Source organism: Brienomyrus brachyistius, chromosome 22, assembly GCF_023856365.1.
Source record: "Brienomyrus brachyistius isolate T26 chromosome 22, BBRACH_0.4, whole genome shotgun sequence".
Classification (NCBI taxonomy): Eukaryota; Metazoa; Chordata; class Actinopteri; order Osteoglossiformes; family Mormyridae; genus Brienomyrus; species Brienomyrus brachyistius.
In genome coordinates, this window is record NC_064554.1 from 9,045,498 (window position 1) to 9,066,162 (window position 20,665).

At 40.0% G+C, this 20,665-nt stretch overlaps 1 protein-coding gene across 1 annotated transcript in view; it reads right to left on the reverse strand.

The window, feature by feature from the left end:
* Window positions 1-20,665, reverse strand: part of LOC125717525 (syntaxin-1B) — a 58,919-nt gene that overhangs the window by 33,529 nt on the left and 4,725 nt on the right. The window contains exon 2 of the mRNA XM_048990565.1: window positions 1,372-1,446. Within this exon, the coding sequence (XP_048846522.1) occupies window positions 1,372-1,446 (75 nt within the window). The remainder of the gene's footprint in view (window positions 1-1,371; window positions 1,447-20,665) is intronic.

Below are 20,665 nucleotides of genomic sequence, written 5' to 3' on the forward strand. Positions count from 1 at the left end.
AAAATTTTGACTATACAAGTGAGGCACACCGACTGAGACCAAGCTTTGGAAACGATTACCCACAATCCTGCAGTGAGAGAGAGAGAAGAACCATCGGCTCAGTTGTGATCATGTGATGCTCAGCAGACAAAGCATATATGCAATATTCGTATTGCAAGACCTTGCTCGTTTATCAAGTTAAAATTTATTCGAAATTTTTGCTCATCTTGCAAAACACTCACAAATCAAGTTACTCACAATCCAAGGTTTGACTGTACTTTAAAATTAAGTAATTGTTTTCGAGTACATTTGCATACACTCCATTTATGGATAAAATATTTAATATCTCATTCTCTTGTGGTTACATTGTTTGAGTATTTCAGGCGCATTCAGTCTTACCTTTTGTAAAAAATGGTCCACGTTATTGCAAATGACATGAAAGCAACATGAATATGAAATGGATATCAATAACAAAACTGATGTATGCATTTAAAACAAGTTTGTAGCACATTTTTGAATTGCTGGCCAACTCTTGTGTCTTACTGACCTATATACCAGAGCACATACATTATAAAACAATAAAGCATAATACTTCACCCATTCCCATGTGAGAAATCTCTTCTACACCAGACAAAATATTTCCGTAAGTGGAAGATGAACGTCTTTTGGTGACTACAGTAGTTCGATTTTCTCCTCCTCACTTTTTTGTAATATTTCTCAGAAGTGCACCGATCTGACTATGAGTGAGTCCAACAGCAAAAACAGAGGAATTACGAATGACTCGGAGACCACAAGTAGAGTTTATGCAAAAGCAGTGGCGGTAAACTTTTAGATAGAGTTTTTTTTACGTATACTACAAAATCATTAAAAATGCAGGGCTGACTGAGTTTTGTTTCCTAAGACAAAAAATGTTTTAGTTCAGCTGAATATCGTGATCCTTGTGATATATAGGACATGAAAATTGATATATCAGTGTATTTTATATACTAGCCTACAGTCTACAGCTGTAGTATACAGTCCACATACAGGCTTACATTGATTACATTAGCCAAAAAACTGAATCTTGCAATTTCATACACTAATAGATGGTAAAGTCATCAGTGCAGTGAACTGAGGAAGGTAGTACAGGGAGCAGCAGAAAATACTTGTGCAGGAGCTTCAATAAGTATTAAGAAGAAAATAGGCTAGATGAACTATGAATGAGATTATCTCCTACAGGCATTTATCATTACTTCACGTTTAAAACAGCTAGCTTTATTAAATGAACAGTTAATACGAATTATTTGATTTCAACATGCACTTAGGCTTGGGTAGCATCAAGGTAACTCTGGAAGTTTGAGGTAACAGGACTACCCCTGTTTGTGGATATAGTACTACGAATGTTTCACTCACCTGTTCAAAAAATTCATCCATAAAATGGTCCCGGTCGACATGGACAACTTCCTCATCATCATCACTGTCCTTAGCCTAAAATAGGAATACAGAAAGCAAGTGAAATTCAGCCTATATGCCTACAGAAAGAAACAGGTAAAAAGCTGGATCAACAGGACAAAAAAGAAATCAGACAAATCAGAAAGCAGAATAAAGCAAAACACATGTGATCAGATAAGATAATGTCAGATAAGATAATGTAAGATAACACAATACCTAATTATGTAAGAGTACTACGTCTGCAATCTATCAATACTTCCAAAAGTTAACGTGTTATCCATGAATGTGATTTTATCTTATTCGTGTTTTATGGCAAGTGATTTAAGAGAATAAAAGAATAATCCTTGAATGATGAAATGATTCATTTGCCATTTGAACTACTACACTATATGAACGAAAGTAAGGGGACACACCTCTTAATCACTGAATTCAGGTGTTTCATTCAGACGCATTGGCACAAGTGTATAAAATCAAGCACCTAACCATGCAGTCAGGTTTACAAACATTGTGAAAGAATGGGTCATTCCCAAGCGTGGTGCTGTCATAGGATGCCACCTGCTAGATATTCCAACAGTCAAGTGTAAGTGGTATTATTGCAGAGAGGAAGCGTTTAGGAACAACAGAAACCCTTAGTCCCAGTGAAGGGAACTATTAATGCGTCAGTATTCCAGGACATTTTGGACAATTCTATTCTTCCAACTTTGTGGGAATAGTTTGGAGAATGTCCTTTTCCATTCCAGCATCACTGTGCCCTAGTTCACAAAGTCACGTCCATAAAGACATCGTTGGATGAGTTCGGTGTGGAAGAATTTGACTGGCCCACAAAGAGCGCTCACCTCAACCCCATCGAACACCATTGAGATGAACTAGAATGGAAATTGTGAGCCAGGCCTTCATGTCCACCATCTGTGTCTGGCCTCACAAATGTTCTTCTGGGTGAATAGGTGAAAATTCCCATAGACACACCTCAAAATCTCATGGAAAGTCTTGCCAGAAGAGCAGCAGCTGTTATAGCTGCAAAGGGAGAACCTACTCCATATTGAAGCTATGGATTTAGAATGAGATGTCATAAAGGTTCCTGTAGATGTAATGGCCATGAGTCCCGTTAGCAGTTTAAATGAAAAAAAAGATGGTGACGTTTTGCAATTTTTTGTGTCTGTTTTCATTTTCTTATGGTAAAAAAATGGTTTAAAAAATTATGAAACAGATTAAGAAACGTGAAAAAAAAAATTTGGAAAAAAAATAATAAATGCAATTTGGGGGAAAAAACAGACTTCATTGGGCCCTAATTCGAGATTTTACATTAGATATATTTTATACTGGATAGCAATGCAGTTAGCCATTTCCCAAAGTCATCACACTAACGATGAAACTGATCATATAGGTTATGACAGAACCTAATAAAGTATTTGGTTTGGGGTCATTAGTATGGCTTAAGTTTTGTCATTGTTCAAGATAAGGAAGTTATGGTGGTACATCTAACTCCAGATTTCTTCAAACAATAGCTTAGGTTCTCCATGACGGTGAAGTCATCAATTTGGTGGTGTACTGTAGTGTGCCATTTGCATAGCTACAAAAATGAATACAGTGATTCCCCGCTATATTGCGGTTCAGCTGTCACAACCCAGCCATAGGTGACACATCACAGTTCTCTGCGTATCGCGCTCCTTGCTTGTGATCCGATTGTTTTAGTTTTGTTTTAAGCCCTACGACGGCTCCAAAGCGTCCTGCATGTTCTAAGTCTTCTGACAGTAGTGAGCCTAAGCGCCAGAGGAAGACCTTGACCATTAAGGTGAAGGTAAAACTCCTGGATGCTTCTGGAAGGAAAGCGGTTTGCGGACGTCGCTCGCCATTATGGCTTGAATGAATCGATGGTACGATACATCAAGAAGGATGAAAAGAATATATAAGAACCATATATTTATATATATATATATATATATATTCCATTACATATACAGAGAGAGATATACAGTATGTGTGTGTATGTGTGTGTGTGTGTGTGTGTATACACACACACATTACATATTATTATTTTATTATTATTATGTTACTCATATCCTTAGCCCGACATCCACATAATATATGTGGTTACAAAGTGTGTTTTAATAAGTTTACATGTATTTAAAGCATGTGGGAGGGGTATTTTAAAGCTTAAACTATAACAAAAATGTTTATTTATATGGTCTATTTATATCACGGATTTTCACCTATCGCTGATAGGTCTGGAAGAAGCATGTATTTGAGAAAAAGAATTGGGTCCCAGCACTGCACCATGGATGACATTACACGTGACAGCAAATATCCCTGACCCAAAGTTCTGCAATAGAATGGAGAAAAACCACTTCAGCGCTATATTTTGTGAACTATTATAGTGTCTTATCATTTGCAATGTGGTATTTTTATTTACTGTGCCAAAGGCTGCTTGGAGATCAAGAAGGACTGCGGGGGATGAGGGTCACGGACATTACAGAAGTTCATGCGAGACAAAATATTTTCAAGTACCTTGGCAATGAAGGGAAGATTGAAAAGCAGCTGTTCTGATCAGATATGGGATTTCTCCAGTGTCATATGATTAGTTGATCATTATCAGTTTGCGAATTGTACCACACTGAGTTGGGAATGGGGTCTAAAAGAGATTGGTGACACCTGAAAGAGGCAAGTTGGAGTGACTCGCAAGAAAATCTACTACATCATTTTAACTACAAGAATGCTTTTTTTGTAGAATTTTATCCTTTAAAATTAAGTGCTTATACTTTTCAATAAAAACAAAAGAGATCTATGGTGATACTGGATTGAGAAACTGATTTATGGTGATTTAATGATTAAAGAATATTCCTTGCAAGCTGCCGTACAATGACAGTCACTGAATAGCATGACATGTACAGTATCGCTTGATTTCCTCCATAGATGCTGCAGTGTATTTCATATTTATAGATTATATTTATTAGATTCTATTTATTATTTTTGTGTTCTGGGTAGGAAATGTAACATTTTCCATCAGATTAAAACAATCAAGCTTCAAAATTTCACCCTCAGGGAATTCCTAGAGCCATCAGCGTGAAGGCTAATGATAATGAGAACATCAATGAGGCAGAAACGTAAGAAATTCAGAGAAACAAAAAATTCACTGTATTTAAGAAGTTGATAAATAAGCAGAATATGACATTAATCTGTTACTTGCAAAATAATGGAATCACAAATCTTAGTAACAGCAACCGAAAACATAGCAGCCAGTAACAACTTGATACTGCTAATACTGGTAATACTGAAGATAATAATGAATATGATATTTCAGTACTCCCACACATTTTGCAGTCTCCTTTATTTCGCTTAGTAATATTGCTGATTTGTCAACATGTGGTAACAGTCATTGAAATCAGCACATCGTCACCTCGACAAGTAGGAGAATATGAGTACTGTCAGACACACCAATACTAGTTTCTGTATTGATACACCCCAATTAATTTTATGTTAATTGGCTTAAACTAATTCGAAATCTTGTTTAAATCTGTTACATTATTTAATTTTCCTTAAAATTTCAGTTTTGCATAAGATTCAATAATGTTCAACAATGTGTGTAACTAATGTAACACTAAATTAAGCAATACCTAGAGAAAAAATGAAAATGTGCCAAACTTCAGTGGTACTTAGAATGACTATAATTTAATTACCGGGAGATATGAAAATTCATTTAATTTAAATCCATTAATATATTTCATTGTCCCTGCAACACTGCATAAGTACAACATGTATAGAAAATGGGTGGATGTACATATGCAGTTGTCCCAAAATTCTCTCCATCTTCCATCCACTTTTGCAGGGTTACAGTGCTAGTTTGGAGCCTGTTCTAGGAAACCTGGGTGAGAAGGTGGGGGAACATCCTACACAGATCTCCAGTTCTAAAAAATCTCACAATAGGATAATTTCCGTATTTTCAGTGGAATACATTTATAGCTACAAAAATTAGGAAAGACGTTCACAAAACCCTACATTGGTTGCCTGGTTAATCATAACTTACTTAACTTATAAGCTTGTCAGTTCCCAACAGAGATTAGGGAGTTGTAACTGTCAGATATGCTGCAGTATTTTCAATACTGGATCTATTCATTGATCTAAATACACCACTTCCTTATCGGCTGCCTTTGAAAGGCTTAATATTCAGTTTCAGGTGAGGAAAAATACATTCTATGAACAATCTGTGACGGCTGTTTATTCCAGGTATTTTAATGTGTAAGATTACATTAACTAAGAAGAAAAAAAACACCTTCCATGGAAAAATTATTCAACTAGCTACAACCACCGTTCATAGACAAAAAATGCTAATGCTAACTGACTGCAGCTTAAGAAAAAGTTAGCCATGCTAACTAAATACGTAGCTAATTTTCCAAGTACCGTTTCATATGTGAGGGAATGGGAATACTAGCTCTGGGGAATTTATCGCATTGCGTTAATTTTAAAAGTCATAAACGTTATTATAACTTTGATTGTGTTAAAGCAGGAGTCACCCACGGGCACTATGTTTTGTTTTGTTATATTTTTGTCATCTCAGTAACACTTCTGGATTTGACGACATACTGCCACAACCCACTCGTCCGATCCTCCTGTGTGCCACGCCCCCTCTTTAACCCCATGTGGAATCCCCGAGTGGAATCCCCATGTCATCAGCTGTTTTGAGTTGTTTTCATTAGTTCTGTGTATTTAAGTCCACGTCAGAGTATGTTTCCCTAGTTCTGTCATTGTATTGTTATGCCCTTTTGTTCCGTATGCCTCTTCGTCTCCCTATTAAATCCCTTTTTACCCCAGTTTTTATGTCCTTCGCCTGCTTCCCTGGTCCGTGCCCAGCAGTTCATAACACATAATTTTATTACATAAATAAATGGTAATATACCTGTGTGTCATCACCTGCCCTCCACACTGAGACTGGACAGTGTCATTTAGGGTTTTGCCATCTTGTTCATTTCACTTCCTCTGCTGGCTACTGGAGAACGGGCTGTTCCTTTGAGTCTGGTTCCTCCCAAGTTTTATTCCTTCTAGGGAGATTTTCCTTGCCACTGTCGCCTCTGGCTTGCTCACTGGGGGCTTTGGCCAGGGATAATGTAAAGCGCTTTGAGACACTATAATGTTGTGAAAATGTGCTATACAAATAAATTTTAATTGAACTAAATATGATCAAAATTAAGTAATTACCCCAGAGGCAATATTGACAATTTAGATAATAAAGTTGTACAATCTGAGTCTGTCTAAAAGTTAGAGAAAATTTATATGTTACAGTAATGAGTTAATGACAACGACCAGTACACTCCACTTTGTGTTATTTCTACATTAATTAAAGGATTCAATGTATGATTATAAATTTTATATATTAGGTGAATTAATCATGATTAATCACAGAAAGCTGTATCACTATTTTATTTTTTAACAATTCATGGCCCTAATCAATACTTATACTGCATTAAATGTATTCATACAAATTACTGTGTTTAAGTAAGGTTACTAGTAAGTTTACATAACAAAATTTCATAGAAAATGTCTGTTTATGAATAGCAATCTGTAGCAAGAGAAACAGATCCTGTTCCCTGCTATACACACCATACACAGTCTGCTGTTTCAACAAAATAAAAAATTAGGAATTAAATAAAAGTTAGGGCACAGGGAAAAGACTATTTCCCCGTATATGACGCCAGGGAATATTATTAGCAAGCATGGTGTTAACTACCACTGTTATGGTGATGAGATTTAATGCTATCTGAACTAGATATGCCATCTGTGATGTTTCTTGCAGAAATTTTGGTTAGCAAATGGGCCAAATAGATCTGACTCAGATCTTCTGCCAATCTAGAGAAACCTTTCATTTGAAGAAAAATCTTTCCTATGGCAGTGCAGTGATTACAATTTTAATCACACAACAAATAACTGACATTTATTGTCTAATAATGCCTAACCACTTTCCTTGCATACAAAGAATATGGGTTCTATCTGCTACACAAATAAAAGAAAACAGATGTTGACCAACTGAAATGCCGAATACAGAATAAGCATTGGCTACAAAACTATTTATCAATGTTTATCGCAATTATCTTAACTGCAAGCATGTATATTTTGAATGTCTAACTAGTTTCTGCTAGTGATGTTTCTCTATGGCAGCCCACCATGCCAAAATCTTTGCCACCACTGCAACTAATCAATCGGCTAATACAATGCTTTGGTGACTTGTTCAGAAAGCTTAAACCAAATGTGCCAAACGCGCTAAAATGTCGATTGCTGAGAGTCTGGAGTAGTGTGCCACAGCCACCACGAGACCAGTCATGCACACAGCACAAACACAACAAATAATGGTATACGGGGGGACACTAAAGGCAACATGACTACAGAGAGTCTATGAAAAGCAAATTTAAGTGACTTTAAAAAGGCGCTATGTGTTTTTATATGATAATTTGACAAATATATTTAGAATCTCAGACGTTAACCTGTGCAATGCAAGGATATACAAAAAGTTAAACTCTTTTAGACTTGAAAACTGGTTCAACCGATTCACTGAAAAGAATCTCTTCAAACGAAAGATTCATTCACAAATGAGACATTACTTTTGTTCACTTCGGGCACTTTTCCAACACACTAAGTTCCATACTTTTGGTACGGTACATTTGGTACTTTGGCTTTTCCATTAAATTCTGATCGAGCCCCAGTACCAAGAGTTCCAGTACCTAGCGTGCCAAACCAGCTGGGTATTTCTTTGGTACTTTGGAATGGACTTGAAACACCTTTCTTTGTCAATTTGTTATGCAAATAGCCTGCCGCTGAAACACAATACAAATGCCGCCTTGAAAGCAGTTGCAAACTCGGAAAATAACGATAAAATAAGATTGAAGATTGAAGATTGAAGATTGAAGATGAGCCTTCAGTAAAAAAAAAAAAATGTGATTTGGTCATATACAGAAGATCGGGATGGCATGACAAGAAATTTAAACATATTTTAATTGCGTGTTAGTAAACACAGAAACATTTTTATTATGTCTGACAACTAACATTCAGCATTTGTTCTACTGTTTTAAATGAACGACTTCATATATACCAATATATTTATTGCGTAGAATCTAAGGTAGAGCGGTGCGTACTGAAAAGTCACAGTAAGTAGGCACCAACATGCGGCACCCACATATATAAAAAGGCTCATATGAAAGTATGTCACAGGCAGCATGATAATGGAATATTTACCTTTGTTAGAGGATGGTGCGTGCAGCCAAATACAAAGGAAGCCAGTATTTAGAGATCACAATGATTATCAGCCATTTTAGCCTGCCAAGAGTGATTCTGATGGAATTGTGGATGAATTGGCCCCAGCTCTTGAACGACCTACATTATGAAATCATGCTGTTCTTGCTCATCGTGAAGTACTAAGACAAACTTGGATTTTGGTGACAGGAGCATAAAAGCAGGAACTGGCTGACAGATCAGGGATATCCAAGACCATTATTGGTTGTGGTTGGTCAAGACCGTATATGATTTTACCCTAGTGTGGACGTCCAGGCAAACATTACAACACAATCTGCAGCAATGTCCAGCTTTCCGAATGTTGTCAGTGCTATAAAAGTACCATCAGTGAATGAAGCTGCTCTTTTTTACAAAAAGTAGCCTCATTCCATCAACATCCAAATGTAGGTTGTTTTATATATGCATACAGACATGGACAAATTTGTTGGTACCCTTACAGCTGATTTAAACTATGCTTCATTTCCTCTGAAAAGTGATTCAATTAAAAGCAATTGTCTAATGCATGCATTTAGTATGTGATGGAGTAAACCAATAAAATAAAAAATGATTTGTTGTTTATTTTCCAAAGATATGCTAAAATAGTATGGACAGATTTGTTGGTAGCCCTAAAGAGACTATTTATCTTTGCATATAATCATGTTTTGAAACTAAATGTTTAACCTTACGTAGTACCACAGGTGCCTTCAAGCTTTTCATCACTCATTCAGCCTGGTTAAAGGGAAAGAACATGCTACTGTGTTGTTTGGTATCGTTGTGTGCATCACACTGAACATGGAGCAGAGGAAGCAAAGGCGAGAGCTGCCAGATAGAAGACCATGTTAAAAGGTAAAGGCTATAAGACCATCTCCAAGCTGCTTCATGTACATGTGACCACAGTTATCAATATTATTTAAAAAAAAAGTATAAGGTTCATGGGATTGTAGCCAACCTCCCAGGACATGGATGCGAGAGGAAATGCAACCCCAGGTTGATCAGAAGGGTAGTGCGGATGGTAGAAAAAGAGCCAAGAAAACCATCTAAAACCATTCAAGCTGAGCTTCAGGGTCAAGGTATGTCACTTTTTGATCGCACCATCCATCACATTTTGAACAATAATGGGCTCCATGGAAGAAGATCCAGGAGGGCACCAATATTGACAGAAAAACATAAAGAAGCCAGACTGGAATTCACCAAAATGCATGGTGACAAGCCCCAACGTTTCTGGGAGAATGTCCCATGGACTGATGAGACAAAGCTGGAGCTTTTTGGCCAGTCACGTCAGCTCTGTATTTACAGAAGGAAAAATTAAGCTTTAAAAGAAAAGAACACCATACCTACTGTGAAAGATTGGGGGGGGGGCTTTTTTTAGCATCTGGCACAGGGAACCTTGAATCTGTGAAGTGTCAAGACTACCAAGGCATCCTGGAGTGAAACATACTGTCAGAAAGCTCAGCCTCAGTTGCAGGTCATGGGTCCTCCAGCGGGATAATAACCTAAAACTCAAGATTGGCTGAGGAAAGAAAAAATCATTGAACTATTCTTAAATTGCCCTCCAGGAGCCCAGATCTTAATCCTATTGAACATCTATGGAAAGATCTGAAAATTGCAGTGTGGAGATGCTACCCTTCAAACCTGACACAGCCTGAGCAGTTTGCTCAGCAAGAGTGGGCCAAACTACCTGATGGCAAACACAGAAATCACACTGTGAAGTACAGAGATCACTTTTTGGCAGTGATTGCTGCGAAAGCTGGTGCCACAAAATATATACATATTTTCTTTTTGTTCGTGCCATTTTCATTTGTTTAATTAAACTTTTGTCAGTTTCGAGTTATTTCAGAAATAGTTTTGTGGAAGGGTACTAACAAATTTGTCCACGTCTGTATGTATGGGCTGCCCCCTGAAAGTCAATGATTTGAATATTCAATCAGAGACCAGTGAATCGACTACGATTCTTAAAGTGAAACAGTCATTTTATTTTTACCTGCACAAAAGTGATGCATGGGGTCCTGCAGGTCGATACTTTTATTGATCAGTGTGGGGAAATTCTCTTTTCGCCTGCCCTGCTTTTAAGGTAACTTTAGGTATAATGTCATCTATTCCTTTACTGATGAAACCAAGCACAGCTTCCATAAATATGCCGTCGTCATCATTTGAGCTGTGCCAGAATGTGCCCCAAACGACGTCACTCAGCACATCATGGATTGTGGCCTCTGGGCTGTCCAACACGCAGTTTCTTTGGTTATTGGAGCTTCTTGTTTCAGTCATGAGGAACTTTGCATTGTGGTCTGACTTGCCGAGCAGATGAATCAGCTGAACTTGGTACCCGTCTTTAAATAAAGAATAACAATGGCTTAGTGTTCTTTCTCCTTTAGTGGTTCATGTAATACTGTATGTTGACAGAAGTTAGGCATTGCCTTTCTTAGGTTAGTCCTATTGAGGTCTTCAGCTATGATTAAAGTTGCGTCCTGTTTTCATCCAGGTGCTGGTTGTTGAGTGTCTTGTACTGTTCAGAATGTGTACACTTGAGCTGGAATGTACATGGCGGTGCCGATAGTTGACATGAACTCACAGGGAAGATGGAATTGACTCATCAGGATTCTAGGTTAGGCACCCTGGACCTTGATAAGACTGCAATATTCCTATTGTTGCACTAGTTGTTATTCACCGTGAGACAATCACCACCCCCATTTTTTTTTGCTGGATTCTTTCTGTCCATGCAATGAAGAGAGAGGAAATCAGCAGGACGAATTGCATAGTCTGGTGCTGATGAGGTGAGTCATGTATCAGTGACACAAAAGATGTTACAGTCCCTGATGTCATGCTAGTACTTTGTCCTTGCCCGGATATTGTCAAACTTACTTTCTAATGACTGGACATTGGCTAACAGGGTACTGGGCAATGGTGATCGGTGTGTCCATGCCCTGAGTCTGCTTTGCACTCCTGATACTTTGAACCCCATATGTAGAATCAACATGAAGGGAAGTACATTGGTCATTATCACAAACTCATTATAACACATTCATTTTCTCAAAATTTTCTCTCGGAGAATTATACAAATTCAATGTTAATTGTGCCTCGGTAGTAGTTAATCAGTTTTGTTATGTTACCATTTATTTATGTAATAAACAAAAGTATTTCATTAAATCCAGGGATAAGATGAGAACAAATGACAAAACTGAAAAACTGAGCACATATAACTTATCATACAAATTGATTGTTTATTGTGGGTTACATGCAATAAAGTTGAACAAATTAAAAACAATTGAATGTCATGCTCAGCCCCGCCCTGTATGTCTGCTCCCTGTGTTTTCCTTGGGCGTGGCTGCTAATCAGCCACACTTGAAGCTTGTTTGTCTTATCGTTGCCTTGCGTTTACTCCTTTGTTATTCATGTATATGAGTCTCTTAGTCCTGTGCTCCCTGTTCAGTCATTGTTCTCTGTCCGCGTGTGCTACCCTGCCAGTTTCCTGCAATAAAACACTCCTGCGAGGGGTTTCCTTACAGACAGCCTGCATTTGGGTCGTCCTCCTCCTGTTGCTACGTGACAGAATGACCTCCAAACGACCCCGCGGCTGTAATTTGGATCTGTCAATCCCGCCCCAGATGTATTCGCCTGACATGTGTCCCGATGACACTCGACCCAGCATCCGACGACAACCAGGAAGAGCCCTGGGGATCATTCATCTGGTATGGAGATCGGCTGATCTCTGAAAAGGACTGGCTCAGAAAACAGATGACTGGCTCCGATGAGGGTGTCCCGGACCTTACGTTTACTGACTCCAGGCTCCCAGAGTCGGCTCTGCCCGCCGCCTCAGAGCAGTGTGATGCCGCCCAGCTCACAGCATCCACACCAGGTTAGACTCATCTCAGCAACCAAGCTCTTTGCCCTCCAGGAGCTATACTGGAAGCTGGTTGACAACCCCCACTTCCAGACCTGTCCAGAAGCAAGGGACCTGCTCAGACAGATCGGCCAGGGATTGTCAGCCATTTCCCTGCTATTGTCCTCCCTGGAGCTGCAATGAGTCACCAACAGCATGAGAGGTGCATAGTCTCTGAAAATAGGCTGAAGTGCAATCCAGTCCGTCTCCCTCGGTGCCCCAACCTTTTCACCCTACGCCTCCTGCAGGAGAGTCACATCTGGAGAACGAGCCAATCACAAATTCTGCGTCCAATAAAGGTGACGCTGAGACTCTTTCCTCACCCCTGGCTCCTGGTCCAGAAGAGCTTCTTGTTGTCTAACAAACACCCTACTCAACAGAAGCTGTTGCCTCCCCGTTAGCACCCAGCCAGGGTAAGCTCTCTGATGCTTCGCTAGCACCCAGTCTGGATGAACTCCACACTGCTTCGCTGGTGTTCGACCCTGAAGAGTCTGCTTTGCCTGTCCTGCCTGCATTCAGCCCTTTAAAGACTGATCCACTACTGTGCTCGAACGTTGGTGCAGGAGAGACCTTCGTCGCTGCTGCCACTCCAGAAGAATCTAGCCCAGATGAGGCCACCACGGTACTGCTAGCATCCGGCCCAGCTGAAGCCACAGCTCCACTCACATTGAACCCAGGCAAAGCTGTGGCTCCAGTAGCATCCGGCCCAGATGAAACCACAGCCTGGCTTTTGCCTTGCTCAAGGTCCAAAGTTCCTGCTGTGCCTTTCTCGGTGCCTGAGGTTCCTACTCTTCCTGGTTCACTTCCCAAGGTTCCTTCTGGGCCGTGCCCACCGCCTGAAGTTCCTACCCTGAGGCACCCATCTCCAGAGCTATGCAGAGAGGCTTCTCCGTTCACATCCTGGCCCCGATCAGTTTGCTTGTCTCTGCTCACGTGCCTGCAGCCGTCGCCCAGAAGGCTTTGAGTGCCCGCCTGCTTGTCTGCAGCTGTCACCCGGGCAGCTCATATCTGCTAGTTGGTGGCCACCCACCTGCTCCCCAGCATCCCACAAATGCTTTGCCCTGCTTCTTCCCAGAAGAGCCCATTGAGCTCCACCTGCCTTCAGAAGCACCTGTCAATCTCCACCCACCACCAGAAGTACCCGACAAGCTCAGCTCATTGCCCAATATCTCCGCTTTGCTCTTCTCGCCTGCCAATGCCCTAGCTATGCTCTGTTTGCCTGCAGAGGTCGCTACTGCCTCCTGCTCGCCTGCCCACTCGCCTAAGGCCACCACCTCAGTGGCTCCTGCCTCCTCGCTCATGCCCGTTGCCACCCAGTCGACTCCTGCCTTGTCACACACTGTAGTCCACTATGAAATAACCAGGCTACTTCCCAGAGGCCTCCACAGAATGTCTGAGACTGCATCGTCGGCTTGTTATGCTGGCCACCACAAGCCCTGTACCCGACACGGCAGCAGCCGACCACTCCGCAACTGCCGTGTCAGTCGCTCCCATCTCAGAAGAATCAGACCCAGAGGAGGAGCTTGAGTGAAACCCTCTGGGCATTGCCCTGAGTTCCACTTCGTGGGCCCCCGACAAGACCCCATGACGCATCAATGACAGGCTCAAGAGGGGCCGCTGATGTTAAGGGGGGTTCAAAAAGGGAATGTGTTGAGTCTGTCTACCAAAAAAGGAGATAGGGACCCATTGTCCATACCAGCCGGGTCACGTCCAGACTGTCCTGGCAGTGTTTCCCAGGCTTGGAAATGCCTTCCAGACCTGGTTCCTGTCCTGACCCAAGTCTGCATTCTACAGACTTCAAGACACCAACCTGTGTTTGTCCCTATTCCTGTCCCGGTCCTGGTACTATGGGTCCCTCAATACCCTACAGCTCTACAGTTCCCTCAATACCACCAGATCCCACTAGCCCCCCGACACCTCAGGGGATCCTGGTCTTTGTACAGGTGACCCGCACTCTGGGGCACTTCAGAAGCCACAGTCTGGCCTTCCTCATTCTCTTCAGTTTCTGCTCCTCTATCCTGACTTGTTTCCCCTATGGTCCACACTTGTATTCGTGTCCCTGTGGTTCCTCCATCTGTCTGTCTTGTCTCTGTCTTCTTGTCTGTCCAACCTGTTGTCCCTGTAGTCCCTTGTCCTGCTTCTGTCTGTCTTCTGGTTCAAGTAATGTCCCGTCTTGCCCTGTGATGTCTATCATCCCTTTAATGTAGTCCGCCCAGTCCTGTTCATTGTTCTGTTTTGTCTCTTCAGCTCTTCAGTCTTGAGAGTCTGCATGGCTGGAGTCCAACCCTGTCTGTGCGCTGCTGGTCCTGCCCCTTGTACTGGCCCCATGTGCCTGTCCTCTTGTCTGATCCCTTGGATCGCCTCCCCAGCTTGGTTGGTACTCCCAGAGTGTGCGCCTTTGGGGGGGGGGGGTTAGGGTTAGGGTTAGGGTTAGGGTTAGGGTTAGGGGGGGGGGGGGGGGGGGACTGTCATGCCCAGCCCAGCTTGTCTGCTCCCTGCATGTCCCATGGGCGTGGCTGCTAATCAGTTGCACCTGAAGCTTGTTAGTCTTACCTCTTGTTCCTGCTCTCTAGTTAATCAGCCCCAGCTGCCTTGCGTTTACTCCTTTGCTAGTCATGTACATGAGTGTTTCTTAGTCCTGTGCTCCCTGTTCAGTTATTGGTCTCTGTCCGTGTGTGCTACCCTGCCGGTTTCCAGCAATAAAACACCCCTGTGAGGGGTTTCCTTACCAACAGCCTGCATTTGAGTCGCCCTTTGTACTACCTGACATTTAAATATTTTTGTGTCACTGAATTTTGACTATTTTTGGAAAAAAAAAATTATCAAATCAGAAAAACAAATGAAATAATGTTAAATATTTAAAAACTTAAAGTAATGTCAGTTATTCTACACAAAAAAGACGCACACACTATATTTCAAAATAATATTTCAGTTAATGACAATGACCCATATGCTACAGTAATATTTATTTAATAGTTTAAGTTAAACTTGTGATATATAGATTACTAATTTTCAACAAAAATGCTAATTGTATGCAAGTACAAGCTGAATTTCAAGGTAAAAATCTTCAATGAACAGATGACAATAGATAAGAGGGTACTGTATTATAAGTAGGAATGTTAATTTTTTTTTTATCACAAAACTTGCAGATTATTAGCGTATACCACATGTACATGTGGATGTGCTCAACAGGCAAATTAAAAGATTGCTTAATTCTGACTGTATGATTGATCTAAAATCTTAAACCTATTTGGTAAATGGTTCTATAAATAGGAGCCTGACAGCCACTAAAAGCATACTTTATAACATGAAAGATCTTAAGGTACAAGCCTTCAATAAAATAAAAATGTCAAATTACATTTGTATCCTATTTTTGGCAATTCTTAAAAATGAAATAAACCAGGTAACTTCAGTTTATCCTTGAGACGCTACCCGAGATTAAAAAACAGGTACATAGAAATATTCTTGTCTCTTCTGCCACTTCTTTAATTTATAATGTAAATTACACAGAACGTTTGAGCTAATCCATGTACAGATTATGAAGTCTCAATAAGAACTATTCTGCCTCACTACATTTAAAAATCAACTATACTTTTTGTTCATCTTTTTTATGTGTGCCATATGACAAAAAATCACTATCACAGTATTATCGGACGGTATTATATCACAGTATTGTTTTTCTCCAAGTTTTGAAATGAGGAATAGGTCCTGTCCCTATATATATATATATATATATATATATATATATAAATGGATGTTTTTATTACCATGTAAATAGCCTGTGACGTTTGCAAACTACCCCAACGCTTCTGGTATCTAACTCTAGGTTTATAATTAAATAATATAGATAGCCATAAGATTTCCTGGTGAACATGAGTGTCACGCCAGATGCATGAGAGTTGGCAACCCTCTAAATGTACATTATTTCATTGTTTCACCTGAGTTTATTTGTATAAAATATAACATTACTTTATACAGTTATTAAAAATGTAAACTTCACAGACATTAAATCACCAATAAACTACGTCAATTTATCCAACATTTTATAAAAAAAAAAAAACATACTGCATTTGAAAACTTAACACTAATTAACTGATTGACACTAATGGCACATTACTCCAAACAAAAGGGCTGCGTGTGCCATAGTATGCTAATTTATTTGTAATTCTCCCAAACTCTTCCCAAAAAGATTTCATAGAAATGTAACCTATCAATTAACTAACATTTAAACGTAGTGATTTGAATGAAATACATGACCTAACGCAACCTGATCAGGATAAGTGATCAATAGGTGGATGGAAATAATGAATGTGTTAGGATCAGTCTCTTCATTATTCCCCTGTCTGTTGTTTTCCCATTTGGCCAGCAGGTGCCACTGGTCATCCCATTCTTTCCACTTGGTTTCTTTGGGTTTAGCACCTCTCAGTCCCTATTGTCTACACTTGCTCCTCTGGCCACCACATGGATGAATGGGTAGGCTAAATCCCAAGCTGTTATGAGTTCAAGGCTGACCAAAGGCATCTTCACCCATTCTGACATTTTGCGTTTGTGTGCCCCAAGATTTTTATTGTTACCCCCTTGTTAATTATGTTCCTGGTGTTTATGTAGTCAATGCTGGTCCTTGCTTTTGCTATCCTTGTTCCTGGTTTACACTGCCTGTATGCAGCGTTATGGTTATGCCCTCCATTCCTTATCTCTTGTGTAGCATCTAGTCCCTAGTGGTTCATCGTTTATAACTCACACCTACTTCCTGTCTAGCCTTTGTTAGCAGTGAATAAACACTCACTGTCCACTATATTAGGTACACCTGTTCAACTGCTCATTGAAGCAAATATTGCTTCAAAAAACTGCTCATTGAAGCCAATAATGTCAACAGCACAATGTACAAAATCATGCTGAAATAGGTCAGGAGCTTCAGTTCAGGTTTACATCACACACAAGGATGGAGAAGAAAGGTGATTTAAGTGACTTTGTACATGGCATGGTTGTCAGAAAATTCCAATCTAGATTTTCACATACAACCATCTCTAGGATAGTGATTATGCTGGAAAAAAACATCCAGTGAGTGGCAGTTCTGTGGGTGAAAATGCCTTGATGATGGCAGAGGTCAGAGAAGAATGGCCAGACTGGTTCAAGTTGATAGAAAGGCAACAGTAACTCAAATAACCACGTTACAACCAAGGTTTCCAGGAAAGTATCTCTGAATGCATAACATGTTGATCTTTGAAACAGATGGGCTACATCAGCAGAAGACCATACTGGATGACACTCCTGTCAGCTAAGAACAAGAAACCAAGATTAAGGTGGGCACCGGCTAAGCAAAACTGGATGGTTGGGAACAATGTTGCATGATCAGGCAATTCGGGCTGGTGGTTGGTGGCATAACGGTGTAGGGAAATTTTCTTGGCACACTTTCAGCCCCTTAGTACCAACTGAGCAATGTTTAAATGCCACAACCTATCTCAGTATTGTTCCTGACCATACTCAAACCTTTATAACCACAGTATACCAAGCATCTAATAGCTACTTAGAGCAGGAGAATGCACAATGTCACAAAGCTCACATCATCTCAGACTGGTTTCTTGAACATGACAATGAGTTCATTGTACTCAAATAAGGTGCTTTCACACCGAAGTTCCGGAACCTGGTCCCACTTTACACATTCCTGGGCTGTCTCAACCAGGGACTTTTCTAGCTTCTGGCCACTTTCATGTGTCGCGTTCACACCTCACAAGAGGAACTGAGAACCTATGCTAAGTAAGCTATTAGGACAGAAAAAGCTCATACTGTAGGTTAAACTTCACACATAATTTCACATGAGACTGCCACCCCAGAACAAGGCAGGATAAACAAGTAATTTTATTAGTTATTTGTTAGCTATTAGGCAGATCAGTCACAATCAAAATGGGACACAGCCTTTTATTTACATTTCATTTATATGATCTTTATGCTAAATAAGTAAGAGAAATGCAAAAAGCTTGTGGGTTAAACTTCACACATAATTTCACATGAAACTACACTGCCACCCCAAAAATGGGACGAACAAGTCATTTTGTTAGTTATTTGTTAGTTATTGGGGGTGTCGATTGCAATGAAAACGGGACACAGCCTTTTATTTAAACCGTGCTGGCACAAACATAAGCCAGTTTTTTTTTGTCATCTTATATTCGGGGTCTAGACAAAAAAGGTAATAGATGGTGCCAAAGACAATATTTTGTAACAAGTACTTTTATTTTCCGTAGTATGGATTTGCCATAAGATTTCTTGCATGAGCACAACAGTCAAAACGTGTGTCACGCCACATGTGTGAGTAGGATTGCGACCTGTCCATTATAATATGGGATCGCCCCATATAATACGAGAGGCAACAGTTCTTCCACTATAGGACTGTCCCGTGTTATAAGGTACAGTTGACAACACTATGCGTGACAGTTTGCTTCCCTGGCAATGTGTGTGTTTAGAGTGTATCCCTGAGCATTGCATAAATCGTTGGCTTCCCTGGTTGTGTCACTGCTAGTAGTAAACCCATAGTGTCTGTTAACAAAGATAATAACATTTATTTTAAAAGAGCTGTAACATCATTTATTAATATAGTGCAACCTTTCTCTGTAATATGTTTTTTTACCCTCTTCATGTGGATGTGCTACATCAAAAATATTCTGCCCCCTCAAGAGTTGTGGAGTTTGTAATATTCATTATTCACCCCCCACAAAATAATGCATAATAATATGTTTTTTGGAATGTTTGCTGTGTAATACACTTATTGTAATCCGATTGCTGGTTAACTTATTATATGTTCTTGCGAAATTAAATTATTTTTCTTTATCAAGTTAATATTTGGTATTCCAAAAAGTTTTTTTCTAAAACAGCTGCCAAAAAGAGGGGGTTGTGTAATAACCGGAGTCATCTTACATTCGGGCTAATACGGTGTTTTATTTATACGACCCTTAACATATTTATAATTCTTATTAAATCTGGCCAGCAGATCGATCTTTCACTTTCCACAGAATAAAAAACACATGGAATGGCTTCCTGCTAATATGCGCTGGCAAGGTCCACCACTGGCACTGCCAATATTAGACAAAAGCATGGCGGTTATCGATTAAATTTTCCAATGCAGAAATATGGAGATGCAAGCAAAAAAAATTATTAGTGAATACTTCTATCCTTTTCCCCTGCATTTCCGGCAAATTTCCAAGTTAAATGCAGTGCTTGTGGTCAACCAATGAGCAAGTTTATCGCCGTAAGCACCTCCCCAGTAGTCTGTGTTCAAATGATGAGTAGCTAATCTGGAGTAGGGACTAATAATGGGTTCCAGAACTGCTTCCAAGGAGCTACAATTAGACTGAGTTCCTGCGGTTTGAACATGACAAAAGTTCCTGGTTCCGGAAAAAGGTGCTGGTTCCTAAAAAAAAGTTCCTGTGGTATGAAAGCACTCACGGGCTCCACAGTCATTTCATTTCAGTCCAATATAGCACCTTTGGCATGTGACAGAATGGGAGATTTGAATCATGATAATGTAGCCAACAAATCCGCAGCAACTTCGTGATGCTATCATATCATCATGGGCCAAAGTTTCTGAGGAATGTTTCCGGCACCTTGTTAAATCTATGCCATGCAGAATTAAGCCAATTCTGAAGACAAAAGGGGGTTCAACCCCGTACAAGCAAGGTGTGGCTAATAAAATGGACACTGAGTGTGCATGTCTGCACTTGCCCTGTTACTCTGTCAGTCGCTGTATGTGCTGTAGGTGCTGAATGTGAATGTTGTCTGTGGTACTGATACATATTCCCTCAATGTAGCTTTGTCATAGTTCTAGCGTTTGTCTCGTCATTACAAAATGTTGATAGTACAGCCTATGATGATAACCAATATATCATCAATGCAACAAAAATTACATAATGCAATGAATACCAATGGAAGCAAAATAACTGCAAACGAATGTGTCTATATTCCATCTTGTAATATTGTTTATGAAACTTGATTATCAAACTTTTTGGATGCTTAGGTAAACTGCTTAATCATCTTAATATGACAGTTATAATTTTAGAGGTTAGAGAAGGTGACAGATTAACCGTACCATTAACCAAAATATGTAATCATCATTGCAGCCACATACAACAG